Source organism: Rhinolophus hipposideros (genome assembly GCF_964194185.1).
Source record: "Rhinolophus hipposideros genome assembly, chromosome: 2".
In the NCBI taxonomy this organism is placed as follows: domain Eukaryota; kingdom Metazoa; phylum Chordata; class Mammalia; order Chiroptera; family Rhinolophidae; genus Rhinolophus; species Rhinolophus hipposideros.
In genome coordinates, this window is record NC_138048.1 from 75,645,001 (window position 1) to 75,671,437 (window position 26,437).

A 26,437-nucleotide genomic window follows, 5' to 3' on the forward strand; every position below is an offset into this window, starting at 1 on the left:
TTCTCCTTCACTCAGTCATGTAGTTCCTCAAATGATTACTCAGGGAGGCCTTCCCACAGCGCCCAACTTTGCACCTACTCCCAATGATCTCTACCTCCTTCTCTGTTATACATTTTTTGGAATGCGTACTATTGTATATATAAACATCATATATATACATATGTATTTATATATGCATATATATGTGTGTGTGTATATATATATACATATATGTATACATACATATATTTCTTTTCTAATCTGGTTGCATCTCTCCCCCCTGCCCCCACTAAACATAAGGGCAGGGATATTTCACCACTGTATTTCCAGTGCCTAGATCCTGTGTTCCATAAATGTAAGGAATGAATTTGAAAGAGAAAATTACAAATTAATCTAAGAAGAGGTGATATGCAATAAGTAAGATTTATACATGGAGAATGACTGCCTTCAATATTCGAATCCTTAGTATCAGGACTCTGAGGTATCATTCTCCTTACTTACTGAGATGTAACTTCCAGAGATTTGAGGCAAAATAAAGGAGGTAACCTGTTTTATGTTATTAGCTCATAAATAGCACTGACGGAAAAAATAAAATTATAAAACAGCAATTAAATCAAGTGTCCTGATTCCTTGGTAGCCAGCGACATGCGATGCTGTAATTTTTGATTCCTCTTCTTGCTTAGACCTAGGAACTTAGGATGCATATAAAAGACAACTAAAATGTCTACTTTTGTTGGAATAGCAAGAAGACAATTAAGGGACATGGATACCGTGTCACTTCTCTTAGGATTGTCTGATTGGCTGTGACGGCCTCAGATGAGAGAGATAAAAACGCCCGTGTATTCCTAAACAGGTATTAACTCAGGTACATAAAGTGGAGTGTGCTTCTGACAGAACAACAGTTTGCTCACCAGGCCCTTTGTACTGCAGATGGTTCTTAGGAGAGGACGGTTTCTGCTTTGCAGTGTGGCGCCCTGACTGCATTGGCAGCGTCTGATCGGATGAATAGCAGCCAGGAATGAACTGAAAACTTAAAGAGATTTGCTGTCATCAAAATGTGACATACGAATGTGATGCCACTATTTCATCATGGGCTTTATTATTGATTAAAAACAGCTTGCTAAAAATAAAGTCCCCTATGTTCTATAGTCAAATCACTCCCTTCACCTGCCAACTGATGTTAAATGTATCCCTCTCTCACCATACTTTGAAAGTCTTTTTGTATGCCTTGTTGTTCTCATATTCTAATATTGTCATAGTGACAGTAGAGTCTGGTTAATACTGGTTGTGTGTTGTGACATAGTCAGTCCTTGTTTTTCAACACGTTGTTTTCCTGAAGCCTGCACCTTAAAGCAGATTGCCATAAAATGAAATCTGGCTGGCTATGCACTGTTGTCATTATTGATTCAGATTTCATGAGAAATTGTTTAATGAACACAGAAAGATGCTGAAAGCTGATGAGTAGTACCATGTTTCACCGAAAATAAGACGTAGCTGAACAATCAGCTGTAATGCATCTTTTGGAGCAAAAATTAATAAAGACCCGGTATTATATTATGTTATGTTATGTTATGTTATACCTGGTCTTATATTATAGTAAAATAAGACCGGGTCTCATATTAATTTTTGCTCCAAAAGATGCATTAGAGCTGATTGTTCAGCTAGGTCTTATTTTCGGGGAAACACGGTATGTTAGGGCTCTGTCAGGTGGGCAGAGGAAGGAGAGTACAAAGCAGCAAGAAACAAATTTTTATTAATTTCTGATTAAATGTCTATATTAGGTAAAAATGGTGAGGTGGATGATTAGATGCTTTGTAATGTGGCTGAAGCCAGTCTTGAACAAGTAAGCAAGTCCTTCCTTTGAGTAGAACCTTATTTAGATTTTTCTTTTTCTGTCAGGGAGTGCTCATCATTTAGTACTGAAATGCCTAGCATTTAAAAATCCTCACAACCTTTAACCTTTTCTTGAAAGACCATTATAAAAATTTTCACTCATGCTTGGGAAATCGTATGTTTTCATGGTTTTGTCTTTAATAAATACAATCCAAATTGCTGAGCAATTATGTAAGAAATTCACAAGTATTATATAATTTTAAATCTTAATGTATATCTACAAATCTGGTTTCTAAAATTGCAATTGTCTATATTCCCTGTCATGGTTGGAAGAAAGCAAGCTATTAAATATTTTCTTAAGTAGATTTGGATGTAAAAAGTGATTTCAGCCCAAATAAAGGATCAGATAAATGAAGCTTAAATGGAATAGTAACATTAGCTGATTTTTATGGCTTATTTTTTATATGCCATGTGCTGTCCTAAGTGCTTTACAAATATTGGCTTATTTAAACCTCTTAAAAACAGTTGAGGTAGTTACTAAGATTCTCTCTGGTTTATAGGTGAGGGAAGTAAAGCTTAGAGAGGTTAAGTAAAAAGCCTAAGGTCAAACAACTGACATTCAGACTCGGGCCTCTTGCCTCCACATCCAGTGCTCATAGCACAAAGCAAAGCCAACAGAAACAGTCAGTTATGTGCAATGATAATTAAAGTGTTAGGTCACATTAATTCAATGATTCAATGATTCCGGTCATTTGTTCTAGAAATTACACTATGCTTTAACAACAATAATACATATTTAGGCTACTTTTGATTTCACTGAGAGAGAATGTGTAACAAAAATAGTATTGCATCATTTAAGAAATGTTCAGATTCAGAGTTGTAATCTCAAGAAAAAGCTATGAGAGCTCGTGCTCGTGATCATGTTTTTGTTGCTGAGACATAAATATAGCTAAGTGGTGGCCCTTTTCCCAGTCCCTCCTCTTCATTTTACCTCCAGAACTCTCTTAGGTGATCCTCTCCTGCCTGGACTATTACAGTAGCCTCCAGATGGTTTTCCCAGAACCCCAGTTTGTTCTCCACACTGCTGCCAAAGTTGTCTTCATAAACCAATCAACAAAAAATGCTATATCACTCTCCTCCTTATTAAGAACAATTGTTCTTAATTTTATTTTTGAGTTATACACCCTACTGATAATCCAATGGAAGCGATGGACCCTTTCTGAATAAAAAAGAATTTTATGCACAATACTCATTATTCTCTGGCATTGCTCATCAGGGATTTCAAATATCTTGACAACCAGCTTACTCCTCACCTGATATTCTACCATTTATCCCATCAATTACACTCTGGCTCCATTACATTTCTTATTATTTTTCATGCTTGGAATATTCTTCAAGTTCTCTTTCCTAAGTATACTCTTAATTATCTGGGATACTGTGCTGAAATAAAGGAAGGCCTTATGGTGTGTCTGTCATAGGCAGCTGATGATTCAAACCTCATTAAATAAGCTTGGGAGCAGTACTTAGCTGATTAGAATCTGAGTTTCATCACTGGTCCCATGAGGGTGGTAACATTATTTATTTTACAGACCTTTTATAAAGATCAAATAAGATAATGAATATACAGGTCTTGACACTCAATAAATACATGTTCTTGTCTTCAATCCCAGATCGACCCTACTCGCCTTTTACTCATCATTCCCCACCCCATTGAGTGAATTTGGGGTTTCCCTTCTGTGCCCCTACAATACCCAGGGTGATACTTCTAAATTTGTAACATTTGTTTAGCATTTTATGTTTCTTTTCTATTTCTCTACCTAGACAAGTACCGTGTTTCCCCGAAAATAAGACTGGGTCTTAAATCATGTTTTGCTCCAAAAGACACATTGGGGCTTATGTTCAGGGGTTGTCATCCTGAAAAATCATGCTAGGGCTTATTTTCTGGTTAGGTCTTATTTTCGGGGAAACACTGTAGTTCTTAACCCAGGTTGCACACTTAACTAACCCGGGAAGCTCTTTAGAAAATGCCCCTCTTGGGTACAATTAAATCAGTCTCTGGTCTGGTATGCAATTGTGGTTAATAAAGTTCCCCAGGTGATTTTAATGTACAAGTTTAGACTAGAGACTCCTTGAGATCAGTGATTCATCAGCGAGCCCACTGCCATCCTGGAGCTGGCCACATAGTGGATATTCAGGATCTGGAGAATGAATGAATGCATGCATGCCTGGTGGCCAACTTTCCAGGCCTTCTACATATGCATTTGATAAACTTTAACCCATTTAATTATGAAAATGTTGTACTCACATATAACATACTCTTAATAAATTTACGTTTATACAATGGTAATCAAGACTTATGCAGAAAAAGACATGCTTTAACTTTTCTCAAAGTACATGTTGATTCAGGCAAGTTCTTTTTTTTTTCTTTTTTTTTAAATTTATTTATTGGGGTGACAATTGTTAATGAAATTACATAATTTCAGGTGTACAATTCCGTATTACATCATCAATAAATCCCATTGTGTGTTCGCCACCCAGAGTCAGTTCTCCTTCCATCACCAAATATTTGATCCCCCTTACCCTCATCTCCCTCCCCCCACCCCCCTTACCCTCTGGTAACCACTAAACTATTGTCTGTGTCTATGAGTTCTTGTTTCTCATTTGTTTGTCTTGTTTTTGGTTTATATGGATTCAGGCAAGTTCTTAACCACACATTTGTATGTTTAGTGTTTTGTTTTTTTTCTTTCATTCTTTTGGGTCCTAAAGTCAATTTGGTGAGATACTTTAAACTTATAAATCTCTTTATAAACTTATAAATCTGCTTAAATGCCTAGAGCTGAAATTAGCAGTCTACTTGCCACTGTAAGATTTCTCGCTGTTGAACTACTATATATATATATGTGTGTGTGTGTGTGTGTGTGTGTGTGTGTGTGTATGTGTACACATATATATATATATGTGTACACATATATATATATATAATCCTATCCTTACTAGCATTTGTTTTGTTGCCTTGCTCTTGGACTGTATATGCAGATTTATATTTAACCTTCCTGTGTTCTTTCTTTTTAGTGACATATCAATAATTGTGTTTAGCTGTAAAAATATACACAGTACTTCCAGATAGGAGAAAGAGAGAGACTAATGGCATTAAAAGCAATAGCTCTAGCAATTTGTTGAAATTAACTTTTTCTCATAATGGCTGGTAGTGCTTTCTTTTCTGAATGCTAAATGGAAACTGATATGTAATGAAATGTTTCTTTTCACATAGTAAACAGTGTCAGAGCACGATGACTAATAAAATCAGCTTTCTCATTTAAATGCAAAAGATTTATAAGTTTATTTTCAGTAGGATTCAATTTCAGGATGGCCTCTAGACACTAAGCTTAATAGTGGGTAAGGCAAGTAAATTCCTATCTTTTCTGATAAAGAGTATCATGACTTTATCACCTTAGCTCTGGCCTAGAAATTGAAATGTTGTCAGCTTAACAAAAACAAAGAAAACATGTGTGTTTAAAAAATGTCTCTAAATGTTGAGGGATCTCAGTAGTGAAAATGCACAGCTTAGATATTTTTATTAAAATAAAAATGATGATCCTGGGGATATATTTAATTTCTTTACAATGTTATTTTCCCTTAGGTGATCAGCTCTGATGTGGGGTCAACTGTTTCTTTCTGGATGATAAACAATGGGCAGAAAATCAAACAATTTACTGGTTGCCACGGAAATGCAGAAATCAGCACTATGGCCCTCAATGCAAATGAGACAAGGCTTTTGACTGGCAGTACAGATGGGACTGTAAAGGTAAGAACACAGCAATGCTTTTCTATGAAGATAAAAGGTGTTAAAATATTGTGCAAGGAGAAACAGCTTTGACTATATTTATTTTTGCCTTTCTGGCCTGGCGAGAAGAGAGATGAGACCAGATAAGTAGAACTAAATAACCCAAACTGTCTAATAACAAAGCTGTTAGGAAAATAAACCTCTGCAAGAAAATGAAGAAATTATTGTTTTGGATAAATTATTTAGAATAAAAACAACTTGGCTTATTTATTATAGGAAGCCTTTTCTAATCTTTTGTATATAGGACTACTTTGGGGAATAAGAGGCCTGAATAATTTTTATGTGTTCAGTTAATGTCTCTAGTTTTCTTTTTTCTCAGTTTATAAAATGAGAAATCAGGGCAAGTAAGTCAACTTTAAAAAAATGGCATAGATGCAGAAAATTAATATTTTAAAACCAACCCAGGTTGTAATTTACATTTTTATGTGAAGGTAAGTGAGATAGTAAAGAAAGATAGAAGGAAGAACAACCATAATCTTATTTATTATCCATCTTAAACAAACATGATTTTATGGTTCCACTTTTTTTAAATTTTGTAACTATTATTAATCTCTTCTGGGAGGAAGGTGTTGCAATTTTACTTTGCAAAACTGATCAACTTTTCATTCAAAGCTAGATACTTACAATCTGAAATCATGCCCACCAGTGTATCTTCCTTGCTCTCCTCAGCTCTGAGGGTAATGACAGTGCTTTATTGGAGATGGCTTGTGACACTCTGAGGCAACAGGATACAGTCCTCTGAATAAGTTTTAGATGGTTTTCAAACTTCTGTCATAACTGGAGTCAGAAGGATATCAATTAGACATACCTTCCATGGTAAGGTGTGTGATGCATTTGGGTAGATTTCTGGGGAAGGTAATGGAAAGCTATATGGATATGTAGGTAGAACATCCTGGAAGTTGGGGGCAAGAATTCAGGGCTATTCTAGGCTGGCTGTGTCAATGTGAAGGATGTGCTGTGGCACATTTCAATGAGACTATCTGGAAATCAGCTGCCCTTGGCCTCTGGGAAGGTCAGTGACATGAGTTATCAACTGGGAGCTTGGGTTTAAACAAAATAATCAAATTCATGGCAGAACTGGTAATATGTGTGAAGGTAATGGGGCAGTCCCAATTCAGTAGTCAAGGTGGAACAAAACAGAAACAACTGGAATTGGAGTATTAGACTGTGGTTTAGGCAAAAGGAAAGAGCAAGTGTCCCACCTACCAGTCCTAGAGTGTGAGATGGAAACCAAAAATGAAGTGGATTAGGTTCCCTTTACCCCTGTCTTGGAAAGTAACTGTTCTTAGAGTCCAGGGTAAAGTAGACCTGCAGGTAGCTGCTAAAATGGTCCCAGTGAAGGGACTTGATAGGATCTTGGTATTTTCACGATACCTATTTGTCAGTATTATTTTATGTGGGCTTGGTAAAAGCCATGATTAGAGGGGGAAAAATTACATGGGTGAGGAGACCTGCACCCCTCAATATCTCCGCTCAAGCCTTGGCCTCTTAAAAGTTAATGTGAATTTAGTAGTATAATCGACACCTTTGAAGGTACATTTATCTTTATCACAACAGCACAATAGAATTCTGAAATTTGGCAACCTCTGCATAGGACACATAAATTAGGCTATATTCTGAGAAGAAACAAGGATGAATGACATTTTCCAACCACATTTATCAAACCAAAACCAATACCTATGGAATCAAAGATTTAAATGTATTGCCCTATTTATCAAGGTGTTGAAGTGTCTGTTTTTAAATTAATCAATGTTTTGAATAATTAATGCATACATACAATAAAATTTGATAAATAAAAGAGATATACAATATAAACAAAATCTCTTTTTCCACTCTGTTCCCAGCTCCTCACTAGTGGCTGTCATGGCTACCAACTTCTTGTGCCTCTTTCTAGCCTATGAGCACCATTTGTTACTCAATGGCAGCCTACCATCCATGCTGTTCTGCGTTTTGCATTTTCCTGTCTTGGACATTAATTAATATGAATGCACACAAAAATCGTTAGCTAACTTTTATTGCATGCTTACTATGAACAGGCACTGTCATAACTATTTTAAACACACACATGCATATACATCAGTATGTTTGGTACTATTATTATTCCAGTTTTACAGATGAGGAAACTGAAGCCCAAGGAGATAAACCAACTTGCTTAAGGTTCATAGCTGGTTGAGTTTTGGCAGAGCTTAGACACACAGAGGTGACTCATTCTTCTTAATGGCTACATTATATGCTACTGTATAGATATTACATATTCTGATATTCAGTCCATTGTGGCAAAGTTGATTCAAGTCTTTTAGCTTTTATAAAAATACTTCAAGAATATTCTCCAAAACATGCCATTTCACACATTTTAGTGTCTCTCTGTGATGATTTTCTAGAAATGGAATTTTCAAGTCAAAGGGTATGTGCATTTTAAGTTTGACAGTGCCAGTTTGCCCTTTGTGTGATGTACCAACAATGTTTCATAGCAGGGTTTAGTTTTAACTGCTGGTGACCTAAGGTGCTCTCTCTCTTATAGTACATCCATTTGGTCTATGTGTTCACCATTGCCTGAGGAGGTAAACTACAATTGCTTGTGCCTCTGTAGTGTTGGGTCTAGCACCCACTATCAACAGGAGGCTTTATGGGCAGATGATGGGAAACCTAGTACATGTTTCAGGCTCTGGATTATATGTTTAGAATTCCAAGTATCTTTGAGGAGTAAGGTTCCTGTGTTGTGAATGAGGAAACCAAAATTTAGAGAGACATACTTAGAGCGAAAACCAGGGTTGCAACAGATTCCAAACTGTGGCTTTTCATGATTTTAATTGATACCCCCCCCCTTAAAAATACACACTAATTTCTTAGCCTTTGAATCCAGTATTATTAGAATAGATTGATAGGGTTACACATAGAGTAATAAATATAATGGCAAAATTTAAATGGTGAGAGATTTTTTTTTTTAATTATTGCATATCCCGAGTGAATCTACCCTAGTCCAGAATGAAAGCACAAGAGTTTAGAATAAACTTATTACACCATGTTGTTTTGCTCATTGGAGAAGATATGACGTGTTTTTTTTTCTTGTCTCAAAGATGATTTTAATTTTCTTTTTTAAGGTATGGGACTTCAATGGATATTGTCATCACGTACTAAATGTTGGGCAAGAGGGAGCTGTGGATATTTCACAGATTCTGGTTCTTAAGAAGACAACACTGGTTATAGGCTGGGACAGGTATGATATTCTTCATGCAAAACAATAGGAAGTTAAAAGGTTAATGTTCTTGTTTAAGCCAAAATCTAAAAGAAAAAAAACATAGCAATTTTGACTGGTTCTGAGTCATTAACTTGCTGAGTGAAACTGAGTGAAACTCTATTTGGATTGGACTGAATGCTTGCTTAGTGACTACAATAGTATTAAGATCATGTTGCTTGAGCAGCTTTGAGAAGTGTTAAAGGATTTGCTCCTGGCTTTGGGAATCTGTCTTTTTCTTTAACCATTCCAGATAGGGACATAATACCATATCCTGAATATTAACTCCAACACTTTCCCAAATTTTATAGGCAATACATTCTTAATGTGTAGATGACATTCCTTCCACTGTAAAAGAAATGTGTTCCTTCTTCTCTTGTTACTTATTTTAAATTGCAGCACAAGAGGGAACTAGCCCACTCAATTCTGTATTAGTATGTCCTTCCTATCAGTGCAGAGAAGGGCCTTTCACAGCCCACTTACTGTTCTCAAGGAGCAATTCTTCCATTTCATTACAAGGAAAATTACTTTTCTTTCCTTTTTTATTCCTGAGAGAGTTAAGGGGTCATAAACAGGACCCTTTCTATGGCATTGTATAAGCACTAGGAAAATTAAAGTGTGATGTTTTGAAAATACATTGTCCATAAATTCAACAGTTCACAAAATATTGTTCTAATAGGTAATTTGCCCAGCATTATTCACTATAGAATTATGATGTTAATGGTTTGAAGCTAGGATTAAATCAGATTTTATAACTAGAAGACTAGTAGTATATAGATGGGGATTTTTGTCAATCATATGAAAGGATTTTCTTCTAATGCAAATGTGCATATGTAGACTAGAAAACATAATGCTGCACACAGCTTAGTTTTCAGGGGAAGTTTGACTATAAGAAAAGTAAGTATACTCCAGATTATTCTACTTGTTGTTGAGGACTAATATAATCCTCACTTTGAAAGACCAGGCTTCTTCACATCCCTGGAAACAATCATGATCCATTAATGACTCATAACCACTCCAACAGATTATGGCGTAATGATTTCTATCATTAAGCTACACGATGAATAAATTTAATTCTTTAATATCATGCAGGATATTATGCAGGATAGATGCAGGATACATGTGCTATATACAGCTGATCCAACTTAAATTTTGAACCTAACAAAAAAATTAAAGAAATTAATCAGTGTAAGCAAAACTTTAGAGATACTGTTGTCTTAATTATATGTTGTTAGTTATTCATAGTTAGAAATTAACATCAAATATAAGGTTTTTTGATTGCTTACAGGGGAAAATTTTTGAAGATTAGATATACAGAGGCATCTAACAGTGGTTTAAAGGAATACCCAATGTTTTGATTCATATTGGTGGGTGGTCAGTTTCTATAATCTTGGGGAGGAAGCTTTGGGAAGATCGGAATGAGAGGAACAGTGATCACTCCTCCCATATTTCTCCATCTTTTCTGTCTTCCACAAAGTTGTAAGGACGTGGATCTCAGTTGAAATTGAAAGTTAGTGAATACATTTCCAATTATATAATTTCACTCACTTAATATTGTTAGATTTAAAAATTGTATTTCCTAAGTCAGAGACATTATATTAAGATGGATTTTGGAAGATCTTTGCAGGGACCTTTATACCAGGAAACATTTAACAAAGGAGGCAAGAGGACAGTCACCTGTTTGGTTATAGCTGGGGAAGTATGGTTCATTAAGACAACTCCTTAATAGTTTAGTGATTAGAGAAGAAATAACTAGAAGATTGACAGTTAGCTTATTAAGCTTTCTTTAAAACCCAGAGGAAACTGTTAAACTGAAACTTTAACTTCAGGCTCTATCTAAATAAAGAGACTGGTTTAATAATTTTGCCCAGGATGGAATAAAAATTCCATTTATTGAGTTAGGTATCTAAATATGCCATCCCATTTATTTTATTCATAAAGCTTTGTAGCACTCGGCACTTTACAAACATTATCTAATTTAATCTGTAGTTTCATCTTGAGAGGTAGGTGTGCAATATTTTATAGGTATCTCATATCTCTATCTTTAGCTATTATCTCTCCAAATTCACTATACGTTTGCTTGCTGGAAGTGTCTGACTGCAATTCGAAATTCAACATCTTCTGAACTGAATGTATTATTTATTCCCCTCTTCAAAACTGCTTCTCCTCTTAGATTTAGATTCAGCCATCCACCTTGGTTTTTGCTTCTCACTTGTTTTTATAACCAAGTAGTTACTAAGCCTTATCTATTTTATATTCTAAATATTTCTCAAACTTGTTCCTATTACTACTACAACTGTATAATTTAGAGCATCATTTTTACATTCATGAATGTCACAACCTTCTAATTTGTCTTTTCTGGTAGTAATGCCCCCTCCCCTTTACCTCTTAAGTACATTCTGCATATTTTAGCTATAGTGATTTCAAAACCTATTTAGAGAGAAAACCAATGCTGTTGGTTTTTTTTAGAAATATGGTCATTCATGTCTAGAGAATATTCTGTCAGAAAAAAGAAGCCCCAAATTCAGAACTTCTAGAAATATGTTTCTTATCATTTAAAGCAAATTATACTCAGAGACAAAGTTGTGAATTGACATTGGGTCAATTAAAAGAAACATCTGGTTAAATACCTGGTAATATTTATTTTGATAAAATTACATGAATGAATGATCAATTATCTTTGCATTTTTTTAAAGTAGTCATATAATATGTATATTCTGATAAAATCAAATAAATAATTATAATAGTTTAACATTTTATCCTGCCCTAAATCTCTACAATTCTATACTTAACAACTTTGTATAAAAATAGACTCAGACCCTTAGTTTCTTCCACTTTATTTCTCTCTTTTCTGTTAAAGGAGAAATCACTGTTTATGAAAGTTTTATCTCTGTAAAATATCGACTTATACAAATACTGAAAAAGAAAATATTTCACATAATTTCAAATAGTCTGAAAATATGTATTGCAGTATCCTTCACAAAGCTCAAAAAATCAGATGCTCAGTAAATAGCTGTTGATATAATTTGATTTCTAAAAGTGTTTTTTAAATGAAATGAGATTAGGGATTTAAAATTTCTCAACAATAAAACTTATCTATCAAAGATTTTAAATTCTTAATAATTACCTTAGTAAGAAACTATAATCCTGTATGACTCAACTGGTTTCTACTATGAGGATAAGAATCAGAATGAAAACTTCTAAACTTCTGAAGTTTTCAAGAATTGAACTAACAACACATGAACAATTAACTTTGAAGGGAACCACTAGGTGACTGTGTTTTTTTCTTCTTTCCCTGACAATTTCCATGTTCTTTACATGGTAAGATTTAGTAAAAGTTATTTTTCTAACTCATTCATCCTAAAAGAAGTTTTGTGTGTTTTTTAACTTTCTTTTTTTTTTTTTTTGTATTTTTTGCACTTGACAGATGAGATGATTTTGTTCTCATAGAATTGGTCATTATACCTAAATTCTGAATTAGAGATATGATCATCTTCACAAGATGACACAATGACTCAGTGGCAGTACTCTCAGGATTTCAAATATGGATTGTGGAATAGAACTTGTAAAGTTCTTCAATGTGAGAAAGAACAAATCACTCAGACTCCTAAAATGACCTTAAAATTGGCTCATTCTGCACTTTAATTTTACTCTTGGCAAAAAGTACAGACTTAAAAAAAGATATTTTTGAAATGGACAAAGTAAGAAATACAGTGTAGATTCTGAAGGTATTTTTAAGGATAACTGTCATATCAAATGAAAGTTTCAGGTTAGGTTTTACGGGAAAGGTGGCAGCTAATTAATTTCTTGACATTTTGACACATAAGGTCAAATATCAGGAGGGCTACTTTTTACACCATTTTGTGCCTTTGGGTGGTATTCCCTAAATATATCTCCATCACCGAGGGTATCTCGGTGAAAAGACATTTGGTATTGAATTTCGGCAGAGAGATAATAGAAGAGATGTAGGATTGACCTCTTCCCTCTCTCTCCCGCCTCATACTCTCCATTTCCAAGGGGCAATATCTTCAAACTTACCAATTGGTAAAGAGAAAATTAAAAATATATACATATAAAGCTATTATGAGATTACAACAACTTTAGAACTTCAAGTTACCTTATTTATCATGTTTTATCTTGCTAAGCCTCATACTAATATTACTAAAATGACATTAATATTAAGTTATTCATTAAAAATATAATCATACATTGATTCAGCAAATATTGTTAAATGCCTATTATGTTTTTGGCAGTATTCCAGGCACTGCTGATGCCGAAAAGATCAAAGTCCCTGCTCTCCTAGAGCTTATTTATGGTAAAAGAGATGAAAAATAAACATAGATCATGATATCACATGATGATAATGTATTAAAGAAAAATGATATAGGTGAGGCATGAGAGACTCAAGGGAGAGTCTTCAGCTGGGGTGATAAGGAAAGGCTTACTCGAGGAGCCCACATTTAAGCAGATAATTTTTCATTCATTCATTTGACAAGTATTTATTGAACACTCAATATGTGCAGGTTACTATGCTGGCTACTGTGGGGTTGCTGAATAAGATAAGATCTCTGTTCTGAGAGCGTACAATCTATCTTAGGAGAAGAGGCTATATAATATTTATTAAATGTTGTAAGTAAAATGTGAACCATGTTAGAGGTCAGAAGAGGGAAATATTTCTTTCAACTCTAGTTACTAAGGAAGTCTGCCTGAACAATGCATGCCTTAGGGAATGGGTGTGTGGATAGTTAGATGTGAGTTTGTGTGTGAAAGGAAATCCATGGAGGGAAGAGCACATCATAAGTGAAACAAAGCAGCTAGAAACATGAAGTGTGGTTAGAGAACAAGAAAGGTGCTTAGAGAGCAATAAGAATATTGTTTGGGTTGAACAAGAAGGTGAATTTTGGAAACTTAGCTCCTTAATACCCCTAACAGTTCAAAACAGCTCCTGCAAACAAGAAATCTACTTGAAACCTTGTACTCTTATCTTTAAAATCCAGGTGAATTGTGTATTCTATTGCATCAATGCATCATCCTTATAGTAATATAAAAAAATGTGTTCCCCCCAAAATCTTTGAGTAAAATGAACAGTTAGGGAGGTGTGTCGTATTTGCCCTGAGGCTCCCAATAGCTCTGTCAAATGTTTAGTTGGACATTCACACTTTACTTTGTTAAGCAAGAATAGAAGAATAGAGACATAATTCTAAAAATGTTGATTGGATCCAAATATTATTGTGTCTTGAATAACAGCTCCCCTCGTTTGAAATTTTTCATGTAGGAAATGGAAAACAATGTTTTTCAACAAGGCATTTAACTCTTTCCTCACTCTGCCTAGAATGCCTTCCTCTTTCAAATCCTACACACCTATTTATTGTCCAGCTCTAATATGACCCCTCAACTCAACCTGTGATTTCTGCATCTGGAATTCCATGGATATTGATCAGTACTTCCTTGGAACTTACCACATCTCACTGCATTTTAGTCATTTTATGCTCATGGTTCTATCCCCGACAACACCATGAATAGTGACTTCCAGAGAGAAAACAAGAAATGCTTGTAAAATAAATGCATATTAAGAGCTCCCCAAATGATCAATCTAATAGATCTAATCTAATGGTAGAGGAGGCTAGACAAGAGGCAGTAAAATTGGTTAAGAGGCTGTTACAATTGTTCAGTTTTTCATGAGGAAGTGAGCACTGAACTATAGTAGGAAGTTGTCATTGACTGTTTAAAGTAAAAGAGAAGGAATGAATACATAACATATCACAGAGGTAGAATCTGAGTATTTTATTTAACTGAGAATGAGAAAGGCATGCAGGAGGCTAGGATTTTGGTCTATTAACAAAAATAGGGAATTTAGAGAGGCTTGATATGAAGGGAAGATGGAAATTATGGATTTTGATATGCTGCTGATGTGAACATTATATTCAGTTGTCAACTGGCAAGGGAGAATTACTCAACACTGGAAAAATAGTCATAAATGAAGATAAATTTAAGAATTGTTTGTATAGTAGTGAGATTGGAGTTCATGGTGGTCTACAAAATCCCTGAACAAGCTTTTTGGAGCAGAGAGATGGATTGGAAAAATGACAATAAGAAATGCCCACATTAAAAGGAGGGAGAGAAAGAAGGGAATGGAAAATGGAGAACAGAGAATAAAAGATCAGGGAGGCGGGAAGAAGCAGGATATACTAGAAACAGAAAAGTTTCCAGAAGGAGCAGAAAGCCACATCCATCAGAGAGTTAGGAGTTACATTGATAGGACAATTTGGAGACCTTCAGAGTGGTGGGACTAGAGGAAGCATGATTTCAGGAAGGTGAACAGTAAGGGTGAAGACACCAAGCTTTCAATTGCTCATCTGAGCTGTGTGTGGCTCTGGAAGGAGGAAGAGGCTTAGCATAGGATGGTAGCTAGAGCTCAAATCAGGTGGAAACAGGATAGTATCAATGCCCCCACTATTTAATTTTTTTGTGTTCCTCTTTTCCCCACCAGGCACGAGGCACAAAGCCTTTCATTCTCTGCCCATCCTAGCCTGTCTTCAAATTCACCAGCAGTCCCCCAAGATACTGACCTTCTTAAAATTATTACTTTTGTTACAAATATGTCTGTCCTGTGTACCATTCCTTTGGAGTGGCATTTTCTAACTGTTTTCCACAAATGGTAGCTCTTTAAGATGAGAAAGGACTCTGTGATCGATTAAGTATGGGAAATGCCACAGGGAATGTGAACACGTCCTAGGCACTCTGATGGAAAGAAATCTTCTTAGTTTTGTTCAAAGTACCAAGTATTATGTCTTTGCAGACCCAGCCCCTTTTTTATTGTTACTGTCACAAAACTCTTAATGGTTCCATGGTACCCATAAGGGGGAACTTTGTTTTAGAGTCTTGGTGATTGATAATTAATCTAGTAAATGCATACGTGTTTGCTATTAATGATCGTGAAAAGATGATTAACCTTCTAATATTAAGTATTCATAATTTATCAAAGAATTTAATGAGAGAATTCAAAAGGAAGTTCAGTGTGGGAAGTTCAGTATTATGAATGACATGTGGGAATAAAATTTGAGGTAGCACAGTCTTTTAGGCTTCTCAAGTCACACCACCCAAGAGGAGGATGGCTACTCAATATCTATATCACTTTTAAATCCACAGCTAAATGTTATATCCTTTTTACTAGGGCTATTACGGTGTTTCGACCTCCCAACTTCAATCAATTTTTCATCCAGCCTGAAGAATGGAAGGGAGGAATACAGCACCGAGATGACATCTTGTGTGCTGCATTTTTACCTCCACAAACTCTTGTTACAGGTTAATTGAACCTTCACTTGACCATCAATGATCAATGGTGAAAGCTTGGTTTCTACTATCTTACTCATTTTAAAAAAGCCTTTTCCCAACTGCAAAATGAATATTTTATTTATTTATTTATTTATTATTTATTTATTTATTTATTTATTATTTATTTATTTATTATTTATTTATTTTAAGAAGCAGTCCTTGCACATAATCTACTCTTGGTCCTTATTTTTAGGGCAAACCATCAGCTCCTGAACTTGGTTACCTGGCTTCAGATCCTGGTTGCACCACTTGCCACTGTATTATAATGAGCAAGTTATTTAAACTCTAAATCATAGTTTTCCTGGCTAACAATGGTGTATCTGTATCTTAGTTCATCATGGATAAGATAATCTGTGTAAGGGTCTAATAACAGTGCTCAGCACACAGAAGCTCATCAGTAAAGATTGGCTTTTATTTTTATTGTCCTTTTTTCCGGGAGCAGCATTAGGTTGTTGGATACAAATCACACTTCCGTGGTACTCAGATGTTTCATAATGGGAACATATTAACCCTTTGGCACAATTTAGTCTAAGTAATATCGATTAAAGACTGGCTTCACAAAATGCCCACAAATCCCAGCTCCTAAAAGGATCCATGAGCAGACTTTGATGTGACATATTAAAGTGGACAGAAATTGTTGTATCATTTCCAGCCAAAGAAAACAATTTATAAAGACAGATTACACTATGAAATTAACAAGTCTGTATTTTCACAGCCTACATTTTTTTTTATAGAACCAAAAAATGTCATTGATTAGGAGGAATGAAAACTTATAGGAAAAGAGCCAAGATATCTATGAAATGTTACAGTATGAGGTTTACTCCTCTATCTGTACTTACATTTCCGCTGTTTGGGGACTTCCCTGATTACCTTCCAGTAGGACCAGCACTGCTATTCAATTTACTTTATAGCTGCTGGAAGTCTCTCTCTGCAGGAAGTATCACATACTGAACTGTGATGGAGACTAGTAACCTATAAGGCTGTGTAGTTATTTTGAAAGTGTCACAAAATACCATTGTAATTGATGAGCAGATAATGTCTTCATTCGTTCTCATACCATCAGTCCTATGTGAAAATGTTTGGTCAAGCATTCTGCAAATAAAACATTTCAAAACTATAAGAACAGATAGGTACTCCCACGGGGAGCTAATCCATGGAAATACATCATCACCCTTGGCCAATTTGTGAGTTACACAGGTTGCTTTCTCCAGGACATACAAAGTTTAGTATACATTACTCTCTTCTTTCTCCAAATCCCAAGAAAGGCAATATCTGTACATCCTACTCAAACTCCGCTTTTCTCCTTTGCTCTCCACTTGACATTGACACTGCTCAGTAGGGAGTGCTCTTCACTGAGCTGCAGAGAGCAGTGGTCTGGCAGGCATTGCTCCACCCTCAACACAGGCTTGCTCAGATTTAGCCTCACTATTTGGGCTTTTTTATGTTCTCGGTGAAGAGCAGTAGGGAATGAGTTTTTATAGGTAAAACTTTGGGGTTGGAGAAAACAATATTCAATAAAGAATATAGGAAAGAGGGAATGAAAAGAAGACACACACACACACACACACACACACACACACAAAGAGATATAGGAAACGGAAACCTAGAAGGACTTGATTTGCTTGTTCTCGCTCAATAATAAAAAGGTGTGCTAATTATTATTAACACTTTTTCAGTACTTATAATATGCTAGGCACTATTCTAAGTACTTTTCATTCTTCACAACAATCCTATGAGATGCATACAATTTTTCACTCAGGTTTTTAGGTAAGTAAATTGTGGCATCATGTAGAGTTAAATAACTTGCCCAAGATTACACAGCTGGTAGGTGGCAGAACCAAGACTTAAGACTAAAATTGTTTAATTGCAAAACCCTTATTCTGAATGTTTTATTAGTATAAAATAAAAATATATAATATCAAGTTTCCCTGAAAATAAGACCTAGCCAGACAATCAGCTCTCATGCATCTTTTGGAGCAAAAATTAATATAAGACCCAGTCTTCTATTACATTATATTACATAAGACCCAGTCTTATAGTAAAATAAGACCGGGTTTATATTACTTAAGAGCTGGTCTTATAATAAAATAAGACCGGGCATTATATTATATTATATTAAAGACCCGGTCTTATATTATAGTAAAATAAGACTGGGTCTTATATTAAGTTTTGCTCCAAAAGGCACATTAGAGCTGATTGTCCAGGTAGGTCTTATTTTCGGGGAAACACGGTAGTAATTTCTACCATTCCTAATACATAGGCATGCTGGGAGGATTATACATTCTAAAGTTTAATAAAAACACTAGTTATTATTATTCACTCATGTCTCCAAAAATATATAGAATACCTACTATGTGCCAGATTCCATGTAAGATTTTATGTTAATGACTTCTCACTGCTGTTGCTCATATTCTCTAACTTTCTGGCAATGTTCTCCATCCTGGCTCATTTAGGAAGTTATGATGGAGAAATTCTTCTGTGGAACAATAGTACAGAAAACGCTCACTATGTTCTTCATCCCGATTACCAGAGTCCGCTAAAATCACAATCAGGTGAGAATGTAAGTTTGAAACTAAAATAATGTAACTAAGTCAAACCACAGTGGACAGGGCTGCTTATTCATGTACCTGATGCAGCTTGCTCCTAAATTATAGATGATTGGCTAGAAGAGCGAGAGATTAGTGATACTGCTCTCGTCGAAGTAACTAAAAAGAACCTTGAGATTTACTTGGTTTAGCAAATTCTCCAGGTCATGCTATTCCTTTATGCTAGATCAGTGTTTCTGAATTACTGACAGCAGGCCTCTCATTTCTATCTAGTTTAGTTTTTACCAGTAGACCTCACCAAATTGCCTTTGAGTGAACCTTGGGTACCCCTTGGTAAGAAAATGGGAACTCATGTTCAATTGCTAGGCTGCTCAGGCTCCGTCTGGAGCTTGTATTAAATATGATGCCACCTGGAAATCTTAAATTATTTCTTGCTTTAGAAACCGGTGAGGAGCATTAGAGGGGAGTATATTGTATTTTATGAGAGTTTAGCTGAGCACATGAATATTTTATACTTAAGCAAAATGTCTTGACAATTGCCTTTTACATTTGTATTTTAGTTTCCTTAGATACTGAAGATTTTTCCTCAGACTAATTTATTTGGGTAATGAATGTATCATTCCTCACAGCCCAGAGAGGTTCTGTTGTCTCAATTGGATAAACTCAGAGGCTAAATTGAACCTTAGGAATAAGACTGGTCATTAGATACAGCTTTTTTGTGTGTGTGAAAAGCCGAGTGACTGATTTGATACGAGTAAGGGAACAAACTTAAGAGATTTAGGACTTACTGCAGGCACTAAACTCTTATTTGCTTTATGTACCAGGAGCTAACCATTAGAGTTCACTTCAGCCTCCATGGAGAGGGTGGGATTCTTCCTCTTCCACTACATTGTCCTTCAGGAGAGTTAGGTTTGCTCTTACAGCCAACCTAACTGTGGCTACAATTAAAAACATAGAGGTAGATAAGAATGAAAAACAGATAATATCAAATTCTGAAAGACACAAGATGCATTGCTATAGATTTCTTGCTTTAAAAATTTGAAGATATTTCTGTATAGCTTTTTCATAGTTATGTGCAGACTATTCATAGATTCTAAGATAAACATCCCCAGTTTCTGTCAGTTTGGCCTGGAGATGATGTCATGAGATAATCAAAATACCATTAGAAATGTCCCCTGTATGGTCACTCACTAACAAATAATATTGCTAAAAAAATTACTATTTAAATATATTTAAATAGTCATTATATCTCATGTTCATTAAATCATTTGCAAGAATACTATTAATGATTGATAAGCTGAAAATGCTGTGAAAATAGAATCATATTTGTTTTGAACATATCAGAATCTCTGAGATGTTAACAGTGATTACAAAATGAAGTCTCTGTTAGTTCACATCAAGGGAAAACACAATAAGCGTGGAATATTCAAACAATGGAATATGCAAACAAAAAAGGAATTAAACAATCCTTCTAGTTGGTGTTGAGGAAATGAATATCAGAAGTCTTGATGGATGCTGACTGAAAATCTATTCTGAGACCGTGATGAAGGCAGGCCTGTTGTTTTTCATAAGCATTTGTTTGAGAAGTGGATGTTTCTCTTCGTTAAGATACCTGGCTTTGTCTCCATCCCAGACACAGAGCCTCAAAAGCGTCTTGGTGCCAGGAGGAGCTGCTCCAACTATCCCACAGCAGACCAGGCTACCCTGGGAGCTTGCTCCTTTGAGACTGACATCAAGTGTAATAATGCTGTTATGAAGCTTTGCTTCCTTGAAGCAAGAAAAAACACCTCAGTGACAGGTAAACTATATATTTATATTTTGACTGTAGACTGCTTTGATATTTTGTAAAATGTTGGAAAAGGGAGCAATAAAGAGTTCAATCCAATTGTGTCTAGGTCTTGCGGAGTTTGACTGCCTCTAGCTAACAGTCAGTACTGGATCATGGGAGGCCACAGGCCACGGCAGATGACGTTAGGGTTCAGGAGGATGGGTCCAGAAACTAAAGCTAGATTAGACCCTGCCAGCACTTTGTATAGTACTGCATATGTCAGGATCAGAGTGAGAAAAACTCTGGCAAACTGCTGAATATGAGCATCAGTCAGAATTGGTATTTCAGCCATGACAAGAAGGTTTGGTAGGCCCCTGTAAGAAATATGTTCCAAATGTGTGATTTAAGGTTAGGTCTACATGCAGCACATGGGTGGAGTCTGGGACTGACTGGACTGGCACCTGGCTCAAAATTGGCTAGAGGAAAATAGTGAGAAACTTGGAGATTGGAGGCAATAGCAAAGTTTAAAACAACTGCTGATCCCAGCGCAAGAGGGCTGCCTACTCTTTATCTTATTTTTTTGTGGATGAGTGGGGAGTAATTCTTTGGGTACATTTACCAGCTGTGCATACTTTCCAGAATATGTCAGTGACCTAGTTAGAGCTTTTGCTGGGCTGTATGCTAACACTGGTGCTACCATATGATTAACTGTGTTATTTGGTATTATATAGAGAGGAAATAATTTTCTTAATTTCACCTCTGTTTTCAATGGCCATGTTAGCTTGGTGTTAATGCAGCCTGCGTTTTCCCAAAATCAAAATCTCCTTTTGAGAATAACACATATTTTTGATGTTTTATCTAAAATAAAACAAATCGTATTTTAGAAATATTTTTTCTTAATATTAAGAATCTAGACATATGTGTGTTACATGTTTAAAAAAATATCTGAACCATGTTTTCTACATTCACTTTCCCATATTCAATTTGCAGATGGGAAATCTGCATGATTTTCAAATAAAAATTTTCAGCATAAAAATCGACAAAGGTATACCCCTAAGGAGTTTTAGAAACACTGTGGAATATTTAAATATATATTTTGAAATGGTTAGATTATAAAATTTTACATTTTCTAGAAGTCAGTTATACTCACAATATGAACTATTATTCTGAAATTGCTCTCATTTCCTCAAGACTAATTCTTCTTAATGTTATCAGTATTCCCAAATTGTTTCCACTGAAGCAGCTATATGCTATCATTTCTATTTTAAACAGATATGATTGTTAATCAGCAGTACATTTGTGAAGCAAATTGGAAGTCATCTACAGATTTATCAAATAAGAATAGGAACTTTGCCACAGAAGAATAATTTAGGTAAAATGCTTCTACGGAGCATATAAAATTGGAAAATGAAAAGGTTAGTTCTAGGCCTATGAACCAAAAAACTGTCCCATAAGAGCTTATAACAAACTCTTGATGAAAAATGTAAATATAAGCTCAATGATAAAATTTTAAGCATGCCACTATGTAGAGAAATAAGTAATTATGCTGCTTTAACTATATATATATATACACATCCACATCTATGCCTGGGGAGTTTACTTCTTTGATATACGTGTCCAATGGGTTATTAAGAAAAATGGGTATCGGAGTATTATCATAAAATTGCAACTAATATTTTAGTTTATTTGAAGGAACACATTAATTCTAACTGTTAAAAACCCAAATAATATCAAAAGAATGAAGGAAAGGGAACTAAATGTAATAGAATATCTTGCATACCCTATCTCTTTTAGTGCTCAACATAAACCAGTGAGGTTGTCATGGGTTGTTATTTTATATTTGAGAGAAAGTGCTGACAATTAATGTGAGGGCTACCCACCTCTCCAACATGCATGTGCTCTCCACAGGGCAGGACAGTGAAGTTGGCTCTGGTAATCATTGTCAGTTTCCTAATTAGGTTCCTTTACTCATTAGGAGGTGCTAATTTGGTGTCATGTGGAGGATCTGGATATGTCAGATTCTGGGATACATTTAAGAAGCAACTTCTGGCTGAATTTTTGGCTCACAGTGGAGTTGGATCTATTATTATGTCGACTGATAAATTGAATCGATACCTCGCCACAGGAGATCTTGATGGATGGTTGAAAATCTGGAATATAGAGGTGAATTGAAAACATTCTCACATCATCTTTATTATTTTTTGATTGCCTTTTGTAGCAGATAACTATGAATCCTGTGTTGTCTGTTTGTCAGATAAAAGAAATGTTCAGTTTGAGTATTTCAAGGGAAACATTTACTGTATTGAGCAGACTTCCTTTAAATAATTTGCAGAGAAAACCAGATTTTTTTTATATTAAAAATGTGTTAATATAGTCAAGTCAGTCACCCAATTTAGGAATGCAATATTGTCAGTAGGTACTGCAGCATTGTTTGAGCATAAATAATTAGAATATACCTTATTTGAAATAAGACTATGTACATAATTTAAATGAATTACGGTCCTTCATCTAACAATATTGCCATTCTGAGTTAGTTTGGGATATTTGTGTCACCAATGGCCTCAATTTTCTATTATAAAACTGTATAATATGTGACTACCTATACATAATAAAGTTAATCTCTATCAAATAACTGACTTTACTATTTTTTCTTCCCATCCTTCCTACCCCCCTCCTTCCTTTTTTTCCATGTCTCAAGTTAGTCAAGTCAGTTAGAAACTTTTTTGAACATTAATACCATTTTTCTAACCTCTGTTATCATGAACTATTATTTTGCATTTGGATCACAGATTATTGTTCCAAAATGTATCTTTTTTTATTTCCATATCAAACTTTTTTTTTAAAAATGCTATGTTATTACAATAATTTAATATGGGTCTTTGTAGCATTTTGGCATTTTTTTTTTTCATTCAGGAGTACTGTCTTAATTCCAATGAGAGCAAAATCACACAGGCCCCAACTCTGATAAGATCATTCCAACCTCATGAAGACCAGATAAGTTCCTTAGAGATGTGTGAGCTCGGTGGCCATGAACTGATTATCTCCTCTGCAGACTGCATTGTTTGTGTGACTGATGTTTGCGGTGCTCCCGTCTGGATCTTCGGTCAGGTAGACATATTACTTCTTTATTATTCTAGAATTTACTTAACTTTTAGTATGAACTTGGGCTAATTTCCATTTGAATCTCATGGCTGTTGATGTTCGTTAGTCATGAAAGAACTGACTTCCATTTCTGGAGCTGTAGCTCCAAGCATCTCTTGTCCTGTTTACCACCCACCGTGGCATTCCATCATGTGGGGGATACCAGGGACAGGGAAACGTGATAATTCTGTGCCACTCAATATAGTCCAGGTTTTCTGAGAAAAAATTTACCTTCAAGTGAACTCCTTCGATTTCAAAATTTAGTGAAAATACAATGTGGATAAAATTACCATGTTATACCATTATTAAACAGAAAGATCACTATGACTGTCAAGGAATAGTCAAGGTAATAATCAAATAGACAGTTTTAGAACAAACAAACCTTTCTGTTCATAGTATGGTTTACTCCTGTGAAGATAATAATAGCTAACATTTGCTGAATTTTTCCAGTATGCTTGGGGCACTATTCTAAGGTCTCTACTTGAATTATTTCATGTAATCTTCACAATTGCCCACCCATAATGGAGGGACTCTCATTATTCCTATTTTACAAATGAGGGAACAGGCAGAAAGAGTTTGAATAAATTGCCTGAGCTCACAAAAGCTAATACGTAGTAGAGTTTTGCTTTGAACTGAAGCTGGCTGATTTCAGACCTCATGCTTTAAAAACTCCCTCCTCCTATGAAACTAAGCTCTGATTTATACCTGCCTTTGGGGAGAAACAAAGGAAGTGGGGGTATGGAAGAAAGGAACTATTCATTGATTCACATTTCTACTCTTTTTCTCTGTTTGTTTTCATGGGAACTCTGCTCTTGTTCCCTTTGTGCTTTGGGAACAAACTATGGGTTTGATCTGATTCAACCAGTACTGGTCAAACGTGTTGTGAGGTTACGCTGAAACCTCAATTTCTGTTTGGCTGGTTGATTTGGTTCCGTCCAGCAACCTCAGGTGTCACTCTCATGCTGTATGTATACGGCAGTTCTCTTCATGTTGGAAGACAGTCTGTTGTTGCTCTATTTGTGAAGTCAGTTTGATGATGTCAGCCTGTGCTGAAAGAATTCTATACAACCCTTTAGGACATGGAGAGTGATGGTAAATCAGAAAATAATCTGGGGAGGGGGCCCACATTTGGCCGGCTAGTGTGGGAGTCTCAAAGTAACACTCAAGCTGTGCAGTCTCTTCTGCTCTGTGAGTCAAGTGCTAGACTTTTCTTAGGAAAAACAGCATCTGAGTGGGAACTCAATGGGTGTGTGGGTAGATGTGTAGTGAGTGAGACAGAGCAGGGCACACTGGTATTCTGAGCATGAAAAGAGTTGGAAATCTGTTTGGGATAGTGGCAAAGTTAATGCAATCCCAACATTGCTAAAGGACCAGGCCTCATGGGCTCTGAGATGAGATGGAGGTAGGAATGACCAGTGAACAAAGCATCATCAAGCAGGTGACAGCTGGAGTATAAGGAATCCCATAGATGGCGTGGAAGCAAAATTAAGACTGTTCTAGGGGTGGGTGTCATAAAAACTGTGTTCGCTAAACACAACCTGCATCTAAATTTTATTTTAATTAAGAAATATGTGGCAGTAAAACTGTTCATTGTTATACCTTTGATATTTTTTCTTAGTTGGTTTATAAAATCCTTTGTATTTTGAAGAACTTCTGTTCCCAAAGCCTGCAAGAAATAATTGCTGTTTTGTTTTTTTTTTTCCTCCTGCTGGAAAAGAGCCACCAGAGCTGGTGTAGTTTTAGAAAGTAAAGTTGGGCAAAGCTGGGACAGCTGTGTTTTCTACTCCTTTCAGCTTGAGCTTTTAAAGTTTTTTTAAGGACATTTTTTATCAAGCTGTCTTGAATATGGGTGTTTCTAGTTCCAAGGGGTACAGGGGAGAGGAAGAAGGAATAGGGAAGGAAGGAAAGAAGATATAGGAAGAGACAAATTAGCAGATACTGGAAAATAGCAAGTGAATGTCCTTCTCATAGTGTGTAAGAAGAGACACTCTTTTACAGCAAGATATGAGAGGCAGAGGGAAATACATAGATAAGAAGAAAAAGAGAGCCAATTAGTAAATATAACTGGACTCAGAATAACTTTACTGAACAAACATGATTTGTAAATTCTAGTGACTTTTGCCCTACATTTGACTGAGGCATTTATCTTTTAGTTGAATTAATTCTGGTCTAGCAGTTATAAAAACAGGTGGAAAATATTAAACATTAATATATTTTAATTTCCTACATTAAGACTTAATTTTTCAATTACATAGAGCCGATTAAAGTATTTAAAATTTAATGCAATGTGATTATATATATTTAATGGAAGAAGCTTTTTTTTAATAACTATGAATCACTTTTGCAACATAGTTATTGCTCTGAGGTTGCTTTTCAAGTTAGATTTTTAAAAGTAAGTGGTGTGATATGTCTATTTCTATAGTTGGAGAAATTAGAGTGGGGATGATTTACCATAGAGATACATTTATCCCAGAAAACTGTCAGATGATCGTGGTATAAAAAGAAATTAGATGATGTGTGCACTTTCTCGGTATGCCTCTTTGAGCACTCACCATGGTTGGATTGTGTAGAATTTGTGTATTGGCACCTCACCTTCTCATCTGGGGGCCAGTGACTAGATTGTGCCTGTTTACACAGTGTTTAACATTTGATTGGGTTGCCCATATTTAAACATTGGAAGATTTCATATAAGATCCAGATTTCTTGCTTCTCTTGAAAAAGAACATATGTCATTCCCTGAGATTAACTGTAAAATG

General features: G+C 35.5%; 1 protein-coding gene across 1 annotated transcript in view; it reads left to right on the forward strand.

Annotated features, from left to right (window-relative positions):
• WDR49 (WD repeat domain 49) overlaps nt 1–26,437 on the forward strand; it is a 136,271-nt gene that overhangs the window by 81,694 nt on the left and 28,140 nt on the right. The window contains 8 exon segments of the mRNA XM_081072548.1: nt 5,453–5,617; nt 8,758–8,874; nt 8,880–8,904; nt 16,041–16,196; nt 18,680–18,778; nt 20,406–20,570; nt 22,516–22,703; nt 23,454–23,648. Of these exon segments, the coding sequence (XP_080928674.1) occupies nt 5,453–5,617; nt 8,758–8,874; nt 8,880–8,904; nt 16,041–16,196; nt 18,680–18,778; nt 20,406–20,570; nt 22,516–22,703; nt 23,454–23,648 (1,110 nt within the window).